Source organism: Cebus imitator, unplaced genomic scaffold (assembly GCF_001604975.1).
Source record: "Cebus imitator isolate Cc_AM_T3 unplaced genomic scaffold, Cebus_imitator-1.0 Scaffold23, whole genome shotgun sequence".
Lineage (NCBI taxonomy): Eukaryota > Metazoa > Chordata > Mammalia > Primates > Cebidae > Cebus > Cebus imitator.
The window spans coordinates 4,728,747-4,750,625 of NW_016107338.1; the positions used below are offsets into that span (position 1 = coordinate 4,728,747).

The 21,879-nt window shown below is 40.4% G+C and overlaps 1 protein-coding gene across 3 annotated transcripts in view; it reads right to left on the reverse strand.

Annotated features, from left to right (window-relative positions):
- The window catches only part of ANTXR1 (ANTXR cell adhesion molecule 1), a 270,413-nt gene that overhangs the window by 240,139 nt on the left and 8,395 nt on the right, over positions 1 to 21,879 (reverse strand). For all 3 annotated transcript variants that reach the window (XM_017522085.2, XM_017522087.2, XM_037736156.1), the window contains exon 2: positions 4,334 to 4,405. In XM_017522085.2, coding sequence (XP_017377574.1) covers positions 4,334 to 4,405 — 72 coding nt within the window. The remainder of the gene's footprint in view (positions 1 to 4,333; positions 4,406 to 21,879) is intronic.

Here is a 21,879-nt window from a genome sequence, read left to right on the forward strand (position 1 = left end):
TCTGTTCGAAGAAGTGTGTTCCAACAGGGGACCAGTCTGTATGGTGTCTATAAAAAGGCATCCCAATAGACAAAATTTGATAATGTTTCCACAGTAGTCTGGTGTATTCTCTAATGATGAGTTGCAGCTTGATGCCATCAGCCATTAACATCATATAACAAACTTCCTTTGATCTGAAAGTGGAATCACCATCAACTTTTAATTTCTCCTTGGCTTCCCAAGGAGGTTATCCTCTAAGGACAGAATGTGCTGACTGGTCATAAGAATATCTATTCCATTTGGCAGCATTATTAATGAATAAATTGGCATGGTTTTTATATGGCAGTGCTCAGGAGCATTCTCAATGTAAGAGTCACACTCTGGAGGCAGAAGCACTCTCACCTGAGGGTGAATTTGTTTCTCAATCTGCAAGATGGACCACCAGACTGCAGGGATTCAGTAGTGCAATGCTGTTCTGTGTATTCAACTTATTCTTCTGTGATAATATCAATCTATTTCTTCACAATGAAATAACCTTCTACACCTCATCGGGCTCTGAAACTTATAGTTCCAGTTCCCCAAGTGTTTCTCGAACCTGCCTCACTTCCCATTTCTTAACTTAAGATCCTGGCCTCAATTGTCTGACCACTACAATTTCCTAGCTGGTGTCTTGCCTAGGAGCGTTCTTTGCTCCAATTCACTCTTCACACTGCTCCCAGAATTATTTTCCTAAAACAAAAATTATACCCTGTCACTTAACTGGTATAAAATTTCCAGTGGCTCCTACTGCCTCCAGGATAAACTCTACATTTATTACCATGTGCCTGATGCATCTTTGGAAGCCCGTTGCGTGATGTTCAACATTTGATGCAGCGCAGGCAATACCTGGGGAATTGAATATTGGTCCCTAAAACAGACTTCAGCTTTCTGTTTATGACCCCGTGCTGTCTGTAACTACTTCACCAGTACTGGGGCAGCAGACACTGTGTCCTAGAACTTGGGCTCCTAACTGCCACATTCTATACTGTTCCGCTTCCATCAAGTTCAGCTCTGGAAATAATAAACTTTAAATGTGGAAAACAAAGGTCTCCAAGAGGCAACTGGCATATGAGTCTAGGCTAGAGGCATAATTTGGAAGTCCTCAGCATACTGATGTGGGCAGAGTTGTTCAGAGAGAGTGTTAGCAGTGAGGAGGGAAGTGAGCCAAACAGAAAACCACCAGCAGCGTGGGAAGGGCTGGCTGAGGCCAGTGAGATGGAAGCAGAACAAGGGCCAGTGGAGGAGAGAGTTTCAAGGAAGGATAAGTCTGCATCCACTGAGACCCCTATATCCAGTGGACTAAGGGCTGCAAAGTGCTCCTGGATTTTTCCTCTGGGTCATCCCTTAGTGAACTTGGTGAGAGCAAGCAGTGAAGAGTGGGGATGAGGACCAGAGAACATTGGGTTAAGGAATGAATGAGAAGTAAGGACACGCAGATGACCAGTCTTCAAAGACATGTGAGTGAGAAACCAGTAAAGAAATAGGGTCCCATCTATAGGAAGACAAAAGCAAGAGATTCACTGCCATTGCTTTTTTGGGACGAGGGGCAGGAGAGATTAGTCTGTGTTTGTAGACTGTGGGGAAGGAGCCAGGGGAGAGGTAGAGAAGAATACAAGACAGAAACAAAGACCTGGAGGAGATGGGAGATGATGGGATAAAACTGGACTAAAATGGAGAGGTTGGCCTTACATAGGAGGGAAACTTGGATCTCAGAGGCTAGTGGGAAGGACATATATGCATCTTTTAGGAGTAGATTGGAACTTGAACATGTCCACTGCTTGCTGGATTCTTGGTGAAGTAGGAGGTGAGATTCTTTGCTGAGAGTGATGGGTGTGAGGTGTAGATTGAAGCCTTGAGGAAACGGCAAAGCATTAGAATCATTGTCAGAAAAATGACCAAGGGTCAGAATAAAGATAAATAAAATGACTTAAAATGTCAAAAATCCCACAGAGATTAGAAATGATGTACTTATACTGATATTAGCCACTGTTATCGAATAAAATTTCTCCCCTGCAGTCCCGGCTGCCTTAGACTTTTAATTAAAATGAATAAATAAATGAAAATCGCCCATTCATCCAGTCGCCCATATTGACTGAGCATGGACTATGTATCTGGCACTGTTATGGGCACTTGGGCTGTGAATGTCATCAGACTACAGCCCAGCCTCTACCTCGTGGAGTTTGTGTGTGGCAAGGTCTTGGTTCCACACTTTGAGGGGCTCCATGGCCAAGTGGGGTTAGCAGAGACAACCAGAGAAGGGTGCCTTGTCTGGATTAAGCCATGTCAACCTCCCTGGTCCTCAGTTTCTTCATGTATAAAGCACAGGAATTGGATCAAGTGTTCTCTTAATCCCCTCCCTTGCCCCTGCCCACAATTTTTTGATTCTAAGACAGTGAAGAGTCTGGAATTGCTGAAGGAACTGAAAAGATGTTGTGGGCCCATTCTAAGCCAGGTGATGGACTAGTTGGCTTGCACATGTTTTCTCTTATAAGCCTCATATATAATCTAGGCTTCAGCCATGGTTGGTTAATTGCTATAGCTGCACAATGGAACTTAGATTCAAACCCACATCTGCCTGACTTCAAAGCCTATTCCACTAGACTCCTCCGCTTCAGAGGGAGCAGAAGTCCAGAAGAGCAATTAGAGACAGAGCAGACACTGTGAAGGGTGTGGAGGCAGACTTGTTTTATATCACTCTAAAGGACCAATGGCTGCGAGTGAGGAAAGGACATCTTGGCTTAATGACAAAAAGATTTATGAAAACTGGAATTGTCCAACTATTGGACTTTTGCCTCAAAAGGCAGTGATTTTTCACCAGAGGTATTCAAGTAGAGAGTTACACAATGCCTCCTAGGATAGGCTGGGAAGTCATTCCTTTTAATTCTTAGTTTCTATGATCCTTTAAAACATTTTCTACCACCACCCATGTGCTTTTTTCTCCCTTCTGTCCTCTCAGCATCTGTTTTTCCTATCATCTGGGTTTAGATGCTTCCTGCTGTACCTTCCAATTTTGGGCATAACAAGACAAGCCACCTCCTAACCCTTTCCCTCCCATTAGGCAGATAGGTATATGTTGAGGTCAATAGCTGAATTTGAGGGGAACCTGTCTGTCACTACCCAGGGCTTAGAGGATAACCTGTATTCTGAGATAAAGAACCTTACTTGGCTGGGCACGGTGGCTCACACCTGTAATCCCAGCACTTTGGGAGGCTGAGGCAGGTGGATCATGAGGTCAGGAGATTGAGACCATCCTTGCCAACATGGTGAAACCCCATCTCTACTAAAATACAAAAAATTATCTGGGCATGGTGGCACGCAACTTTAGTCCAGCTACTCAGGAGGCTGAGGCAGGGGAATGGCTTGAACTTGGGAGGCGGATGTTGTAGTCAGCCGAGATCACGCCACTGCACTCCAGCCTGGTGACAGAGCAAGGCTCCATCTCAAGAAAAAAAATAAAAATAAAAAATAAAAAGAATCTTATTCAAAGAAGAACTTTATGGTCACTCCGATCAACTGGAAGACTCTATGGAGGACATCAGCATGAAGTGGAGCTGTGTTAGAATTTACGATGATCAGACCAATTTTACTGAAGACGTTGACAACTTGTGTCAAGCACTCCATGAAAACTATTACTGTTGTGTTATCCCTTGGAGGCTGCACACAGAGGGACAAAGTGGCCTCATTTCCTTTACTAGTGAGCTTCCATACTCCCTGGAAAGTCCAAGACTCCCATGATATTTGCAGTGACTATGTTTGAAATTGCATTGTCTTGCCTGGGAAAGTGGTGTTGAAAATGCTCAGAGGATTCTACCTGATAGTATACCAATTGTGTGTTTAGTGACCAATTGTCACATTTTGCTCAGGACTAAGGAGCGTTCCTCCTAGGATGTGAGACTTTCAGTGCTAAAACTGGGAAATTTCTGGGCAATCCAGGATGAATACTTCATCCTACACGCTGTACTTCCTACACGTGAGTCCAGCTAAGATATAACAATTGCTGCAGCATGATGCACCATGCAAGAAAAATGTTAAAGGTAATAAGAATATGCTATTCAACAGAGAAAGGAGAATGCTAAATATTTTTGGTCTCATAACCATATTTGATTCCTCTCAAAAACATAAAGCCAAAAGTTACTCTAAAATGTGGCAAAGATGAAAACAAAGTAAACAGTCTCTGGTCCAAGATCTGAGAGCCCACCTTAGTTGAAAAACATCCCCAAAGTATTTAGTATTTGCTATTAATAAAATAGCAAACATGACTGGTTTGACTCATGACAGAGAACTACAAGTGAAGCAAATTCATAGCGTTTCTCACCTGATGAATTTATGAGCCAGCTGTTCCACAAAGTAATAGATTTCATTCCAGTGGTGCAGCACACTTCCTGATCTAGGAAAACAAAAGCAGATGTTGCTTGACTCAGGTGTTCACTTGTCTTTATCTTATATTATTTACCTTCACATTCTAATATTTTACATTTGAGCTCTCCATTAACTGGACTCATTACCTGAAACTTTGGTAACTTTGGAAATTATTTGAAAGGCTGTTTTGACTTTCTGTTAGTGTTCTTTAAAATGTTATAAAAGAACTCCCCTCACTCTACCTCATGCCACCCTCCCCCAAATCCACACACCCAAGCCCTGAAAAACAACAGCAACAACAAACCCTGGGCCTAAAGAGATTCACAAGTAAGTTTCACATCTTTGAGAAACAGCTATTTTTCTGCTATTCAATTTTTCTCTGATTAGGAAAGAAAAACTATTCCAATTCATTTAAATGAAATTAACACACGCAATGATAAACACAACCCCTCCCCAAAGAGTCCAACTTCATTTGTAAATATAGATGCAAAATCTGTAAAGCATATTAATGAAATGAATCCAGCAGGAATCCAAAAGAATAATAATTTATTAATGAAGTTTATTTCAGGAAGGTAGTGATAGTTGAACATTTAAGGAAATCTAATTTAGTCATATTAATAAACGAAAGAAGAAAAATGACACAGCTTTGCATTATACGAAAAAGGAATCCTTTTAGCGACAAGAGGGAAACTGTTTCCCTAGGACATATGGAATCATAGGATTTTAAGATTTGGAAACGGGCTTCTTTATTTCCCAAGTTTGACTTCTGCTTCACAGGTACCATTTCCTACAGCTTCAATCAGCTTATATTCATAGTGCTCATATTCAGTTTGTTGCAATGGCTCCTATTAGTCTTTTTCTATTTGAACCCACTCTTCAGTAGCTGTGGTGCCTCCTCCCTTTCACTTAAGGATCCATTTCAGGAGAGCTCTGCATTTCTGCTTGCCATTCTAATAACTGTTGAGGTTAGAGTTTGTTCTTTCTGCTCTGACATTTTGTACTGCAAATATTTTCCACTGATTTATGATGATTTTTATTTTTTGTTTACTCACTTACAATTTTAACATCCAGAGAGTTATTTGTTGCTGTTTTTTCTTTGTTTCAAACTATTTTATAGATATTTAAGAGGACTTTTTGCCTTTCTTTTCATGGAAAGAAGGTCACAAGAATTCTCATTTTAATTGGGTGTATTCCATTTCTAGGAGGACAATTTATTTTTCTTTATCCCATATCCAGAAATAATACATCTCTCTGACCTGAACAAAAGTAGTAAAATATGTTATGGTCATGCCACTACTCTGTGTCAAAAGGGTGTCTCACTTTCCTCAAATTAATCTAAAACTTAATTCTAGGAAAAAATCTGAGAGGATTTTTTGTGAAACATAAAAACTGATTTTAAAAATAAGATAAAGATTAAAGGTCTAAAAGTAGTCAAAGCAACTCTGAAAAGGAAGAACAAGGTAAGAGAGCTTGCTCTACCAGCCATAATGACCGTATGTACATAATACATGATATAACAGAAGCGTCAGTGGGATTCAATTCTGGGTCCTTCTCCTCATACAAGAAATATTCATTATAATTATATTTTTGTGTGCTCATCTTGAACCCCACTTTGGCTGATTTGAGATGATATTTGGCATAACCAGAGGTAGGAAGATTATACTGGGGATTTCATGTTTCTTATTAACTATAAAAAATAACATCACCCTACACTATTCTAGCTGCCTAAAGGGCAGAGATGGCTAACAAATGGTGCTTTACCCCCAAAAGCTCAGAGTCGAGTGAGGAAGACAGAAGAATTAACATGTAACCTGTTATGAAAGTGCTGCAGTTGAGGACTGTGCATTTGGAGAAAAGAAAAGGGAACGATTCTTTGTGCCTGTGCAGGCTGTGAAGGGGGTTGGTTGAAGGGCAGGTAGAAACTTGTAAGGAAGACAAGGGGAGAAAGACCATTCTTGGTGTAAAACACAGAAATTGGGGAAGAGCAAGCAGTTTCATGGTGCAGCACCATGGAGCCTACAGAGAAGTAAGGAGCTGGGGAGATTGGGAAGGAATCTGGAAGAGGCATACTAGGGTCACCTCCTGTCTAAAGCACCCCTTTGTCAATTCTGCTTGCTCAGCCTTTATACATACTCCCTCTGCTTGGGATACTCATTGTCGACAGTGGCAACTAACTCTTCATTCAAGACTCAGCTCGGTCTCTCCCTGTTGCTTTTGACCAACACAGATAGGACTCACTGCCCCTGCCTTATGCTCTCAGGACCACTGTGTCTACCTCTCTGCCAGCATCCCTTGATACTAGTGGCAATCGGTCTAAAAGAAATTTGCCCTCCAAGCACTATCTGTTTATTGAATGAAAAAAGAAAAGCATGAAGAGGAAAAGCCTCTACTGCTCATGGAAACCTCTCTGGATCTTTTGCCAGCTGGGCCTCACCTATTCCACCTTGGCTTGGATAAACATCCTGGGTCTGGGACTCAGATGGCTCTCTCCAATTCCTGTGACTTATGTGAACTAAGAAGCCTTCCCAGATGGGTCACTGATTTTAGGGCATAGCCAGCTCCTTGGTGACTGGGCCCGCATGATCATTAATAGATCTCCGAGCTGAATGGCAGCTAGAGTCTCCCATGAGCTCACCAAAATTGCATATCCTAGCCCTGGGCTTAAAGCTTTAGAAATCTTTCATAAAGACCTGGCCAACCTCCTGGACAGGATTCACTTGTGTACTTCAAGTCACATAGACTGGTCCAGGCTGCTATCCTTCAGCCATGGGGTAGATCCTCTGGCCCTGGGGGTCCTGGGTGGTGATCTGGCAGAGATGGCCAATGCTGTTCAGGTGCCTCAGAAGATACACCACATGACTGGCTATAAGCTAATCCCAGTCTTTATGAGAATCAAGAGATTTCCTTGAAGACTGGCCATTAGTGGCCACTTCTGAAATGCAATGCTGTGTTTTGGTTCATACAACCAGGAAAATTCATCTTTGAAATTTGGGTTACTGAGGGGTAGCGTAAGATGTCTACTGATTAGAGAGGAATCTCCAAACCTTCTCTATCCCATGTCTAATCCCCTCATTAGTAAAGAATTTATGCCAGGAGGAATTTATATTGGGAGTATGGTTAATGGGTACAAGCACAATTAGAAAGAATGAATAAGACCTATTATCTGGTAGCACAAGAAGGTGACCATAGTCAATAATAATAAATAATAACTTAATTGTACATATAAGCATAACTTAAAAAGTATAATCGGATTGTTTGTTACACAAAGGGTAAATGCTTGAGGGGACGGATACCCAATTTTATGTGATGTGCTTATTTCACATTGCATGCCTGTATCAAAACATCTCATGTACCTTATAAATATATACACCCACTATGTACTCACAGAAATAAAAAAATTAAATAAAATAAGGAAATTATACTGGGAGGAGAAGCAATGTGTTAGTGAAATAGAAACTTCAACTAGAATTGGGAAACTATTATTGACTCCCTGTTAAGGAGCAAGGGTTTGATGTAATTCCTTTTTGGGTTACTATTTCCTTATTCTCAAGGAGTGGCCCTATTTCACAGCCACAAATTAGTTTGTATTCCTTTACTTATTAAAGAGAGTCACTCTGTATTCCTTTACTTATTAAAGAGAGTCACTCAATGATAATTCACACTTTCAACTATCTTAAAACATGTCATTTTCACTATACTTCTATCTGACTGATGTAAAATTTATATAATTTTGATGTTGACCTGATTTGTTGATGCTAGATATAGGGGAAGATTCAAAATATATCCTTGGGTGTTGAGAAAAGTTTACATCCTTCAAAAACTGTCTTGCTAATGGGCCAAAGCTGAATTTTCTGAAGAAGACAATAAAATGAGATCTCTAGACAAAACTGGAGGCAAGGAGGCATTGACAGGCTTGCTCCTCCCAACCTGTCACTGCTGGGGTTTGTCACTTCATATATAAAAGTGATCATTCTTTACACAATTATTTAAGCCTTGCCCAAATTATACACCCTTTGAGCCACACTCAAGATGTACAAAGCCTGCTTCGTCAAGCATCAAAGGTAAAAACAACCTTCTAAGATTCTAGGAACCAAGCTGGGTTTGTCTTCTCTGGGTTACCCTGGGATTCCAAGGAGCCTCAGCTACCAAAGGAAAAAGGGAGTAAAGGGTTATCTCGATCTGCAGTTTGGACTCCTTTTACTCTTTATTTCTGAACCTTCTTAACCCACACATGCATGCATTGTCCTATCCGAAGACCAAACCACTCCTTGGAAAAAGAAAGAGCCCTATGTCCGCTGCTTATGGTTTCAGCATGGCAGTGAGCGTGTTAGGGGCTGCTGCTTATATTTCTTTAACCCAAGTCCCCAGTGGCAGGAGGCTTACCTGCCTGATGCCACAGTCCTCTCCCCTGTCTCACCACCACCCATTGATTCCAGCTGACTTTCTATCCCTGACCACTGGGACCTCAACCAGACCCCCACCCTACCCCCTTCTCTCATAGGGATAAATTTGCTGGGTATATTACTCAGTTTGGACTTTATGTTGAAACATGCATGTTCCACCTGCACTTGGCCTTGTGACTGATTTTCTGGTTTGGAAACTGCCCTAGTGGCTACTGCCAGAATAATTGACTCAGGGTAGTTCAGGCCCTTGGCTTCCTCTCAATCCTGAAGACCTCAGTGGACTCCCGGTCACGACCAGGTATCGGCTAGGGATAATGGCAGAGAGTGGATCCAATCCCAGTTTCTTTCCACTCTACAATGTGTAGAACATGCCATTTATCATGTCAGTATCTTTGTGAGTTAATGACCTTAAACTCTGGCTATGGAATCCTGACACCATCTTTAGACAGTATGGCCCACCCAGCCATTATTACCAAAGATGCAAGGTAGAAATAAAAAACTTCTAAGCCTAAATAGTACTAGAAAATGTTCCACTGTACACTGCTGTAGTTTTTTTTTTTTTTAGAATTGTCTTTAACATGTAACTGCTGGGCAAACTGTAATCAGAGTTGCAGTGCCATATCCTAGAAATCAGTGGATGTAAAGGCCCTTAATTTTGACTCCCCTAAATCCTAACTAAAATGCAGTTCTAGCCCCTGAAGGCTATCACAGACCAGCTTAGACTCAGAATGGTACACAGGTCCAGGCCCCTTCTTGGGATTTTGTGCCTCTGTTTCACTGCACAAATCTCAGCAGAATTTGGAATTCAAGTAACCTCCTAGGAATTCTGCTTGAAGGCAGTCTTACAGAGTTCTGTGCTTGAAGATTGTTTCAATACACTTGGGGCCACTCAAAACCAGAGTCAATGCCCTCCCATACTATCATCTGACTTGGCGTTGGAGAAGGCTCACCAGACCATGGGGAGGGAAAGCCACTAGTCTTCACTACTAGACTCAGAAGGTTGCTTCTGAAAGCAGTTCCAGAGTGTCTTGCTTATTTTGTTTTTCTGCGCTCTCTCTTGTGTTTGGAACATGATAAGAAGTCAAGACATTTTTGTGACATTGCACTCACTGGGTGTTCCCAGTGCAGGATTCTGCATGCAACCTGGCATTCCCCTCAGATTTTTGTTCAGTTACTTCCAACGGTCTAATATGCAAAGAGTAGAAGCAAAATAAGAACTCCAGATCTCATTCTGACTTGTTCTCTGAAGTGCATTCTTTTCTGTTTATGCAAGTTTCCAAACCTCCCTGTGGTTAAGCTCCTTAGAAAACACAGGCTCTTTCCATTAGCCACACATACAACCAGAGTCAGAAAGAATCAAGTTGGCCAAATTGAGTTTAAATTATCCTCCCTTCTTTTGCACATAGATTAGAATAGAATAAAAGGGAAAAAGAAAGTTTGCAGTTGAAACCATCACCGAGGAGTCTTTTAATCCTGGAAGGGCAGAGCAGTTCTAAGGATGGAAATGATAAAACTGTCAATTTCTACTTTTCCTTAGCCCCACCAGGTTGAAGTCACTGATGTCCTCAGTGACCCACTTGGGTCCCCAGCCAATCCTGAAAGGATACAGATACGTTCAGCAGCTTCAGGTGCATGTAATTGGGACCCACACTTAGTTCTGCTGTCAAAGACCCTGTGTTCATTTGCTGTTGTGCTCCCTCCCCAGCTTCTTCCAGGAAAAATATTGCACTTCAGAAAACAAGTTAAAATGAGATTTGGAGTTCTTATTTTGCTTCTGCTCTTTACATATTAGACCCTTGGAAGTAACTGAACAATAATCTGAGGGCAATGTCTTCCTCTCCTTTCTCCTAGCCTTGCCCCCCTGTCCTCTGGCTGCCTGGAGTCTTAAACCTGGCCCAGGCCTTTGGGCCTTGTCCTCCTATTACTGATTTGAGTCACAGCCACGCCTCCCTTTTGCTCACAAAGCTTGACCTTGACTCTTGCCTTCACTCCAACTTCGTTAGACACCAATACAGACCCAAACCAAGTCACTGAGCACTGGACTTTCAGTTGGGGCCACCCACCCTGCTCCTGTCTGTCATAGAGACTCCAGTACATGATGCCCAGTGCCAGTCGGCTGACTTGTAATGGAATGTCCCATTAGTATATGTAACTGATGCCTACGGAAACAATAATTTTTAAGCCACAGAATGCAACTTACTAGTGATTTGAGGAAGCAATTTCATGGGATATTGCCAACATTAAAAAATAGAATAGAATAGAAATACCAGAATATACTGCATACAGTAACAAAAAGAATATGTGTAACATTTGTTCAGTTACATGTAAGTATTGTAATATGTACTGTGTCAAGATGTAAAACGTACTTTTCTGTAGATAATGATCAAAAAGAGATTACAGCAAAATATGTACTCTTTTCAACTCCACTCTGCCTTTTTTCAACAGGCACATGCGCGCACGCGCGCGCGCACACACACACACACACACACACACACACACCATATACATACCAGGAGAACTCTAAAAACATTTTCTAATATCAACTATTGGTACTTTTGGTGCAGATTCAACACAAAATTGCTGTTGCTAAGAATACAGACAATGGGTTAGTAACCCAAAAGGTATTTCCCATAATTGAAATGCACAGCTGTGGCTCCATTTCTCACACTCGCCAGATTCACAGAGATGAAGCACAGTAGCCACTTTGCATTCCCCAGAAAGATCAAAAGGGAATGGGTCAACATCGTCTAGTGAGGGTGGCTGTGGACGATGTCACTGGGGAGGAAATGACTCAGAATGAGGGCACCAATGGAGAGGATTTACAAATACTGTATCACAAAAGCAGCAGGTCTGTTGTTAGACATTTTGAGGGAGGGGTGGGTGAAGAGGAGGGAAAGACAAACAAAAGGAAGAAAATAAATATCACCCATCATCCCACAACTCAGATATAACCATTGCCCCACTGCAGTGACTACTTTCAGATGTTTCCCTGAGCGTCTTCACCTTGCATATTTACAGATATGATTTCTGCTCTTTTTACCTAATGTCATTATGATTTTGAACATGTTTATTTCATTCACTAATCCTTCCCAGCATCACTTGTAAGTAACATGTGCATTTTCTCCACTTTATAACTTGTATAATTATAACTTTATAACAGGTATAATTCCTTTTTGTACATTCGGTTGCTTCCACTTTTTCACTATTATAAAAGAATTACGATGAATATTTTTAATAATATCTTTACACACATAATGGGGATAATATTTTGAATTTTTTATTGTGATTTTCTGTTTGGTATTTACATGGAAAGTGACCCAGCACACCCTGGGCCATGTGAGACATCCATCTGGCAGGGGCCACACTGGAGCAGTGGGGAATTCTCTATTTCCAGCAGTGATGCAGAAGTGGGGGAGAAAGTAAACATTTTAAATTCAAAATATGATTTTTGCAGCAAGACAACTGGTTTGGAAGCAAGACTTTGTCAAAGAGAGATTTTCTACATTCCTTTCGCAGCTAAAGAACCAAACTTGGAAGATTAAGGTCACAATAGAGAGAGGACCTAATTTCCTCTTGTGCCATTTGGTGAAGAAATCCATGCCTTAGGGTAGGCAATAGAGCAGAGGGATAGAAAGCTCTTTGCTATCTGAGGATTAGGAAAAGGAATGAGAGATGGACAGATGCTAAGAATGAGGGGTTCATGTTTGGCTCTCCAGGAGCCAATTACCCTAGAGGCTGTTCCCACATCAAAGTAATTAGACTGTGCAGTGAGGGTGGGCAGAGGAAGGACCAACTGATTTCATTATCGTTTTAATTTAGATGTATTTAACTATAAGCCATAATTTTTCACATTTATAGTTCATTTTTCTTTGTATCAATTAGGACAAGCTACATAATTTGCAGAACCTAGGGTAAAATGAAAATGCAGGGTCTCTCATTCAAAACTTACAAAATTCAAGATGGCAAGAACAGAGCATAAGATCAAGGGCCAGGCCCTTCGAAATGAGAGGCCCTGGGTGACTGCCTACACAGGTCTCACGCCCATGAAGCTGACCCTGTTATCAATATTCTTGGCCCACTTTATATTTGGTTGCAAATGTTTTCCTAGCCCAGGGGTGGGCAAGCTTTTTCTGTGAAGGGTCAGACAGCAAATATTTTAGGCTCTGGGGGCCATGTGGTCTCCGTGGCAACTACTCAACTCTGCTTTTTGTAGCACAAAAGCAGCTATTGACAGTATATGAATAAAATGAGCATGGCTGTACTACAATAAAATTTTATTTACAAAAACAGGCTGCAGGCCATAGTTTGCCTATCTATGTCCCAGAAAATCAATTTCTTTCAGTCTTGTTTTTAATTTCTATATTCATTATCACGTCTTTCTCATGACAAGATAATATATAAATCTGTATTTTTTTTCCTGATAGCTGAAGTTTTGGTGGACTTTGCTATTCATTTCCTGGTTTTTATTGCTGATAATATGGACTGGAAAAAATGTGCCTTAGGAGATATATGGAGGCTTTCTTTGTGACTTAATAAATATTTCATGGGCATTTGAAAGGATAGCTTATTCTCTTTAAGGTATAGGTTTCAAAATATATTTATTAAATCAACCTCATTAATTATGATTCATATCCCCTATATCCTTGAACGCTTATTCAGATATGTCTTTCAGATTCTGCTAAGATATGGTTTTCATCTTCAGCAGTCAAAAGAAATTGGAGTTATCTTAAGCATTTCCCAAATGTTGAAGCCCTGTTGCATTCCTAGGATAAATTTTACTTGGTCTTAGGATATTACCCTTTTACTACACTGTTAGGTATTTTTTTTTTTTTTAACAAAATGTATTTAATTTAAAATTTAAAGTTTTTATTCAGAAGTTGGGAAGTTTTGCGTATGAAGTTGTCATCTTTGGTAGATATGAATATTAGATATATGCTAGCTTCAAAAAGTGAATTGAAAACTATTTTTTTCCTGCTCTCTGTATCCGTTTAACACTAGTATTGAAATTTTCTGTTCCTTGAAGATGTGACAGAACTTTCAACTTTCCACTAAACCAACTGGTCCAAAATCGAAGGACTCCTTCACAGAGACAAATCCATCTCCTGCAAATACCCAGATTCTATTGGTGAGGCAAAGGCAACATTTGAAAGACTGAGCATTTTACCTAAAGGAATTTTAAAAAATCAGCACAATGGACTATTATCACAACTTGGATTCAAAATTTATGCACTTATCTCCCTCCTGCTACCCAGGAGGTGGACCTGGAAGGAAGAAGAGAGGAATCTGGGAGCTAAGAATAAACTGCATCTTCTTTATATGTAAATGTAATATGAGTGATTTTTGCTACCTTGCATTAAAATTTTACATTTTTCATTTTCTCTGCTGATAATCCATTCTGTCAGTTTTATATTTTGATAAAGTCTCATTGATGGCCTTATTATGACTTCTTAACCTTTCTAGAACCATTATTTCTGTTTCTTTTATGCCATGTCTTTTTCTTATACATGTTTTCATATATATTTTCCATTTTGATGTCAATATTTTCAAGTAATTTTTTTCAGTAAGTAAGTAATACAGTTTTAAAATGTGTATCATTTTAAAGACCGGCTAAGGAATTTTAAAATCACATTTCACTCAAGACCCTATAATTACTGAGCTTTTTTTGAACATTTAATGCTGTAGAGTAAAAAAACTAATGCCAATCTGAATCTCACTTTTTTTTGTTGAGGGGAGCCTGTTTTTTTTTTCTTTGTTGGAAGAATGTAGACTTTTCTATTCTTATATTTTAAGAAATTATCTAAGACTGTGCAAGTCGTAGACCATTTTAAAAAACGAATTAGGCTGAGTATTTTACCTAAATCTTTCAAATCTAAAGATTCCAATCTTTCTGCAGTTCAGGAAAATGATCTTCTTTTATTATTATTTTTTCTTGTATCTCTTATAGGTGTTCTCTGTGCCCAGGATTCTTATTGTGTGTATATATATTAGATATCCTGGACCTAGTCTTTGGATTACTTTTCTGTTTTCTCATTATTTTATTTTATTTGAGGCAGAGTCTTGCTCTGTTGCCCAGGCTGAAGTGCACTGGTGTGATCTTGGCTCACTGTAACTTCCACCTCCTGAGTTCAAACAATTCTTGTATATCAGCCTCCCAAGTAAGTGGGACTGCAGGCATGCGCCACCACACCCAGCTAATTATCTTTGTACTTTTAGTGGAGAAGGAGGGGTCTCAACATGTTGCCCAGGCTTGTCTCGAACTCCTGACCTCAGGTGATCTGCCCACCTCAGCCTTCCAAAGTGCTGGGATTATAGGTGTGAGCCACCACATCTGGCCTCTTTTCTCATAATTTTAACCTCTGTTTCCTTTCAGCTTAAGTTCTGAGGAATTTTCTCAAACTGTCCTCTGATGAACTGAATCTACTTTTTTGCAATATTCAATGTGGTGGTCATTGTTTCCCATGGATTTGAATTACTATTTAGAAATAGTGTATTTTTCCACCCAGAGCTTCTTATTTTCAGCTTGTTCCTTGCTCATGACAGACTGCTTTTATCTGTTGATGCCATATTATTTCAAAATTTATTGAAAATACTATTTAGACATATATTTGCTTAAATTGAGCAAATGGTTATTTCCACTCCTTTTGTGTAATAACTATTATATATATTTTAAAACTTTGATTCATATTTGAGATAATTTTCTACACACATTTGCATCATCTCACACCTACAAACTTTTCTAATGAATTAATCTGGTGAAAGGGAGTTGGTCTTGATGGCTTAAGTAAGCTCATGTTTTTGTTCCATCAGTTAGGGGAGAGTGGGGAATGGAATCGACCCCAGTCATTTCCACAAAGGAATTTCATCTTTGCAAGGTTTGTTCGCTTGTTTTGGAAAGGGTTACATCATTCCAGCTTGCCATACGTGGAGGTTGTTTATGGCCTGTCCTCTACCTCAGATTCGCATTGTGCCGTACCTGGCCTCATTCTTGATCTCTAGATATCCACATAATTAAACACAAAACTCTGTCATTTCCCTGGAGGCTCGTGATCTAGCGGGAGGACTCAGCAGTGCTGGGCAGGATCACAGTGACGGAGGTGCCAGGTTTTCATAGGCATCTCTTGTGGCTTGGTTTCTCCTTTGACCCCTGCAGAGAAGCTGCCTCTGCATGATGCTGATGCCCAATGGCAACAGGGCTCCGGGGTATGATCCTCATCCCTCTCAGGTCCCACTCGACTGAAAACTCACTTCTAGATCTGGGATTATGCAAGGGGCTCCTCACAGATCTTTCTCTGCATTTTTTTTTTTTTTTTTTTTTTCAAATTGGCCAAAGAGTTGAAAGTAGACCCTGGCTTGACCTCCTTCATACTCAGTCCATCTGCTTTATTTCTAGTGCATTTCTAACGCATGTGTTGCATATCAGTGTCAACACCCTTAGTCTCTGGACCTGATGCAGCTTCTCCTAGACACTTTCTTTATACTTTTTCTTTTGGGACATGGACAGTTTTAGATGATAAGAGGGGCGGGGAAGGAGGGAGGGAGAACCTAACTGTCTGTGCTCCAGGTCTTTTTCTGAAGTTATAAACTTGCTTTCTCATCTCCCATTAAGCCCCTCAGCTCATTAATTTTTAGTTTCTGCTCTTATGATGTCCCAAGACAGCACTTCCAAAGTCACTGATGTCCTTACTTCTGCTAAAGCATATGGCTTTTTTTCAGTTCTCATATTGCTGGACCTACTTATAATATGTCATTTATCAATCAGCAAACCAGTGTTTGAGTGCCTGGTTGGTCCTTTGGAGTCTATATAAAGATGAATAATGACACTTAACATTTACTGAGTACTTACTAAGCAGCAGGCATTGTGCTGGGCACTTTACATTCATTGCCATTTAATAGTAACGGCTAGCACTTCCATTATGGCCAACACTGTTCTGAGAACAACAACCTTATGTGACACATACTATTTTTATTTCCCTTTTTCCAGATGAGGAAACTGAATTCATAGAGAGGTTAAGTAGCTTACATAAGGACATACAGCTAGTATGTGGTAGGACTGAGATTTGAACCCAGGTGGTCTAGACTTAGAGTCCATGTTGAAGTCCATGTTTGTCCAAACACTATGCTCATCAAGTCTTTCTGGGTTTAACCCTATGCTCTTAACCATTATGCAACACTGCCTCCCCATGGAAGGGTCAGGAAATGTACAATTACAGTTCAAAGCGTTAGGTGCTAAGACAGTGAGAAGTATTAAAGAACTTCCATTAATTGCTACGGGAATTTGAGGATGCCAGAAAAGCCTTAAAATTAGAGCACTTAAATGGAAGCAGGAGTGCTGAATTGGCTGCCCATTGTAATGGAACAAAGTATATAAGTTGCTTTACCTGTTTTACCTTCAAACCCCTCCCCTTTTGATACTATCTTTTACAACAGTTAATAATCAGGATGACCATATAATTTAAAATCCAAACTGAGACACTTATGAGAGTAAAAGAAGACGACATTCATAGTTATGCTGAGGCAACAAGCATAGACCAGGCCTGTCCTGGGCAAATCAGGATGTCTGGTCGCCTGTTCACAACGAGCTTTAACATTTATGCTTAGTGTTGTCTAATAGCATCTAAAAGTTTCCTTTTACCTTATATTGCTTATTATTGTGACTGGTGTACAGTTACAGTTAAGATTCTTCACTTTTATTTGCTATAGAATTCTTACTTGCTATGTAATTTCTATATACCTGGAATCTGCATTATTTTTCATGTAAAGAGTGATGGTAGGCTATGATTCTCATCCTAATCCTTTTGCAATCAAGATGTTGGGAAAGCCATCTTCCAGGAGGTCCCTACAGGTATGTATTAATAGGGCTGCATACCACTAAATATCAGGGGAAAAAGAGGTCAGGTCACTGGATGAAACCCCATAGGACAAATACTAAGGGTTTTTCCTCTCCATCTCTTGAAAATGGACCACTCCACTGCTTGTCATGTGACATGAGTTGTTATGGGGTTAGGGGATTCTGAATAAGGAAGGAATTTTGAATGAAGACATAACATAGAAAAGTGGTTGTTCTTAAATTTATTTTTGTTTGTTTACTTCAGGGAGCCCATAACTAGTGATAGGAGGGGACCATGTACTAGTAATTGTCTCAAAAGATAAGTGTGCAGGCATCACCTAGGTAAACATGGGTGTAGTGGTGAAGGGCATTACAGCTAAAGGCAAGAGAGGGTATGGGTTAGTTTGGGGAACTATGCAGAACAGTTTTTTAGAAATTAAAAATGTGTGGGATATGATAAGATATGAAGTTTTAGAAATGCATAGTGACCTAAGTAACAAGGGTCTTTGCTTATTGCTTTGCTAAAGAGTTTATACTTTATCTTGAAAGACCTTTGGAAATGTCTAAAGGGTAATGGGTGAGAGTTAGGGAAGATGGTGTCAAGATTAGATCTGTGTTCTAAAAAGATCAATTTTAGAATTAATTGTCAAGAATACAAGGTAGGGAGAGGGGCAAAGAAAGGAAGAAAAGAGACCAATTTAGAGAATATTTCAGTGGAACTGGGTGAAAATGGTGAATGCCTGAGCTAAGACAATGACAAGGAAAAGAACAAGGTCAACCTGGGAGGGATGTGGCAGTGGATGTAATCAGGCTTGAGTGTGAAGAAGAGATTGCTCTCAGATCTCTGGCTTAAGTAGCTGGACTTGTGGTGCCACCATTTGCCAAGACCACAAAGAGAGGAGGAGATGATTTCAGGGGAAAGCATTTGAATGATCACTGCCTCCCCGCCATTGAAATTCTGTCCCTCCTTGTCTCACTAATACAATTTTTTGCTGGTTCTCCAACTGTTCTGCTGCTTCTCAGCTCTGTTTAGTGGAGTTTCTCCTCTTGCCCAGGCAATTCCTGTTGGCAATTCCTTTGGGTTGGACTTTGGCCATCTTCCTCTTCAAACTCCACCACTTCTTGACATTTTAAAATCCTGATATTATCTTGATACTATTTATTATCCATACCTGCATTCTCAACTACTACCTTGGGCTTGCTTATAACACTCAAGTTTTTATTTTCAGCTCCGGGGTATCAAGCCAACTGCCTACTCAACATCTCCATGCACATGCCTTACATGTTCAGACTCAGCACGTCCACACCAACTTCTCTTTCCTTCTGATGCCTGCTCCTTATTGTTGCAACCCTTTCCTCTCCCATTCACTCAGGCAATATCCAATCCTGCTCATCCAATCCCACTGCTTCTGAATACAAAAGAGCCCCCAGTCACATTTAACCTTTTTTCCTTCATTTCCACTGCAAGCATAGATGATAGATAACTATTTCTAAAACACACACAATAAGCTTGATACTTTTGTCCTTAGAAACCTTTAATCTCTAACCTATTCCTGATGGAATAAAATCCAAACTCTCTCCAGATTATTTCCCTGTCACATTCATATCACAAACAGCATGTGTCACTTTGCTTTCTTATATATTGTCTTTTTCTTTACTTTGTCACCTGACAAAATCCTGATCAACTTCCAAGTTCCAGATCCAAAGTCTACTACCACCAACACCACGATGACCAATGCCATCATCGTCATTATCAATTCCTGTTGGCAATTCCTTTGGGTTGGACTTTGGCCATCTTCCTCTTCAAACTCCACCTCTTCTTGACATTTTAAAATCCTGATATTATCTTGATACTATTTATTATCCATACCTGCATTCTCAACTACTACCTTGGGCTTGCTTATAACACTCAAGTTTTTATTTTCAGCTCCGGGGTATCAAGCCAACTGCCTTCTCAACATCTCCACGCACATGCCTTACATGTTCAGACTCAGCACGTCCACACCAACTTCTCTTTCCTTCTGATACCATCACCATCATCATAGAGGCTTCCTCTGTGAAGCCTCTTAAGTCCCTCTCATCTCAACCAAAATTAAATTATTTTACTGTTTCTCCATCTCTTCTACAAAACTATAAGCTCCTTGAGAACTGGCACTTGTCTTAGGCATTTTGTGATTTCTGAAGTCTAGTACAGTTTGATAAATATTGAATTCATATATTCCTTATCCTAGTCAGGTAGTCCTGCTTAGAATCTACAGAGGTATCTTTTATTAGAGGACCATATTCTTTTTCTCCAGGGGTAATTACTACTACCAACAACACCACAATGACCAATGCCATCATCATCATTATCATCATCATCACCATTACCATCACAACCATCACCACAATCACCACCATCATCGTTACCACCACCATCATCCTTATTATCATCACCTCCACCTCCACCGTCATCATTACTACCACCATCACTATCATCATTATCACTATCACCATCACCATCACCACAGCCACTATCATCCTTATCATCACCACCACCTCCACTGTCATCACCATTACCATCATCTATCATCTCAGCACTCATGTGCCAAATGCTTAACTAAAGGTTTTAATCTTTATAATACTTTTGTGAGGAAGACATTTTAATGCCTATTTTATTAACAATACTGAAGTTCAGAGAAGCTAAATAATTTTCCCGAAGTCACAATGCTTGGTGAAGCATTGAGCTGATATTTGAAGCTGCAGATGCCTGATTCTGAAATTGGCCTTCTTAAGCCCTGTGTTAAGCATTCCCATGAGGCACATCATGTAGGGAGACATACAAGAAAGGGAGAAAAGCAGTGTCCTGGCCAGTAAACATCATGGCTTAAATGTATATGTACACACAGCAGGACCTGGCAACACTGAAGGGCAAAACATGGCCTCTCAGTGACCTTTGCTCTTCTGCCTTCATATTGTGTGTGGCTTCTGCCACCATCTAAAATAAGAGCTCTGCCTGTAGCCCAGCTCCAAGGTGTGTGCTGCCTCAGCTGTCTCCTCATCATAAGGCCATGAGTATGAGCCATCATTATGGGGCAGCTCTTCTTGTTTTCGTGTTCAGTCTCATAACTTACTGAGGGAGGGACCTGAATCAGAATCACCTGGGAACCTTTTCCAAAATACACATGTCTGCCTCAGCCCTCTGAAGTTCTGATCTGGCCCTTGGTTGAGAATCACTAGTTTAGCATATTCATTCCCAAGGTCTACAATTTCCACTGGACCTCTTATCATGGAAGCCTCTCAATTTCTTTCTTCAGACAAATGCTCACATGTGGTTCTTGGGTGCTAGAAATCAATGTCAATGGCATGCCCTGCTCTGCTCTGCCTTCTTTAAGTCAGGAGTTATCAACCAAGGTGGTACCACCCTTAGAAATAAGTGTAAAGGCTGTTATTTATTGGTCATCACAATGACTAGAAAGGCTAATGGTATTTAGAAAGCAAGGAAGAGGAACACTAAAATATCCGATAGTCCATCACAACGAAACACTGTGCCACCAAAAGTGCCAACAGAGCCCTCATTGAGAAGCACTAGTTGGAGCTCATATATTCTTGATTCAAACTCTGAATCAGCCCCTGCAGTATATGAGCTCTGCTGCTGTAGTGGTCTATGTTCCATGGGCTGCTGTCTTTCCCCAGCCTTCCAAATTCTCTCACATTCCATAAACTATGGAAAAAAGAGAGTTTTATCCTTCAAATATATTCATGTAATACTTAGCTGGCAGTAGAGCATGTCAAATCTCCATTTCTGTTTTCCATTTAATCTAATGTAATCCCCCACCCACCTCACTGCATGTTTCATCTAAAGTATGGGGAGAATGGGAAAGGGAGGAAAAGTGCAGGAGCTATCATTGCCTCTTAGGCATACTTAAAACATCACGTCTGACAGTAATTCTAGTTGATGAATGCTGTATATCCAAGACATTGCTCAAAATTGAACTTTCCCCTGAAGTCTTATCTCTTTATTTTCTCTCAGTGGCTACTTTTTTGTTTATTCAAGCCAAAGCAAGCTATAATTACACATTTTCAGTAGAAGCTTTTATTGTCCACCCATATCTGGCTTTCCATCTGGGCACACGGGAGGATTATTCTTCAAGTCTTTTTCCATAGAGTGAGGCTATGTGACCAGTTCTGACCAATGGACTATGAGTAGAAAGATGCATGTCACTTCTGGCTGGAGCATTTCATGGCCAGCGAGACATCATCTAGCATTCTCTTCCTCGCAGCCTTGATGGT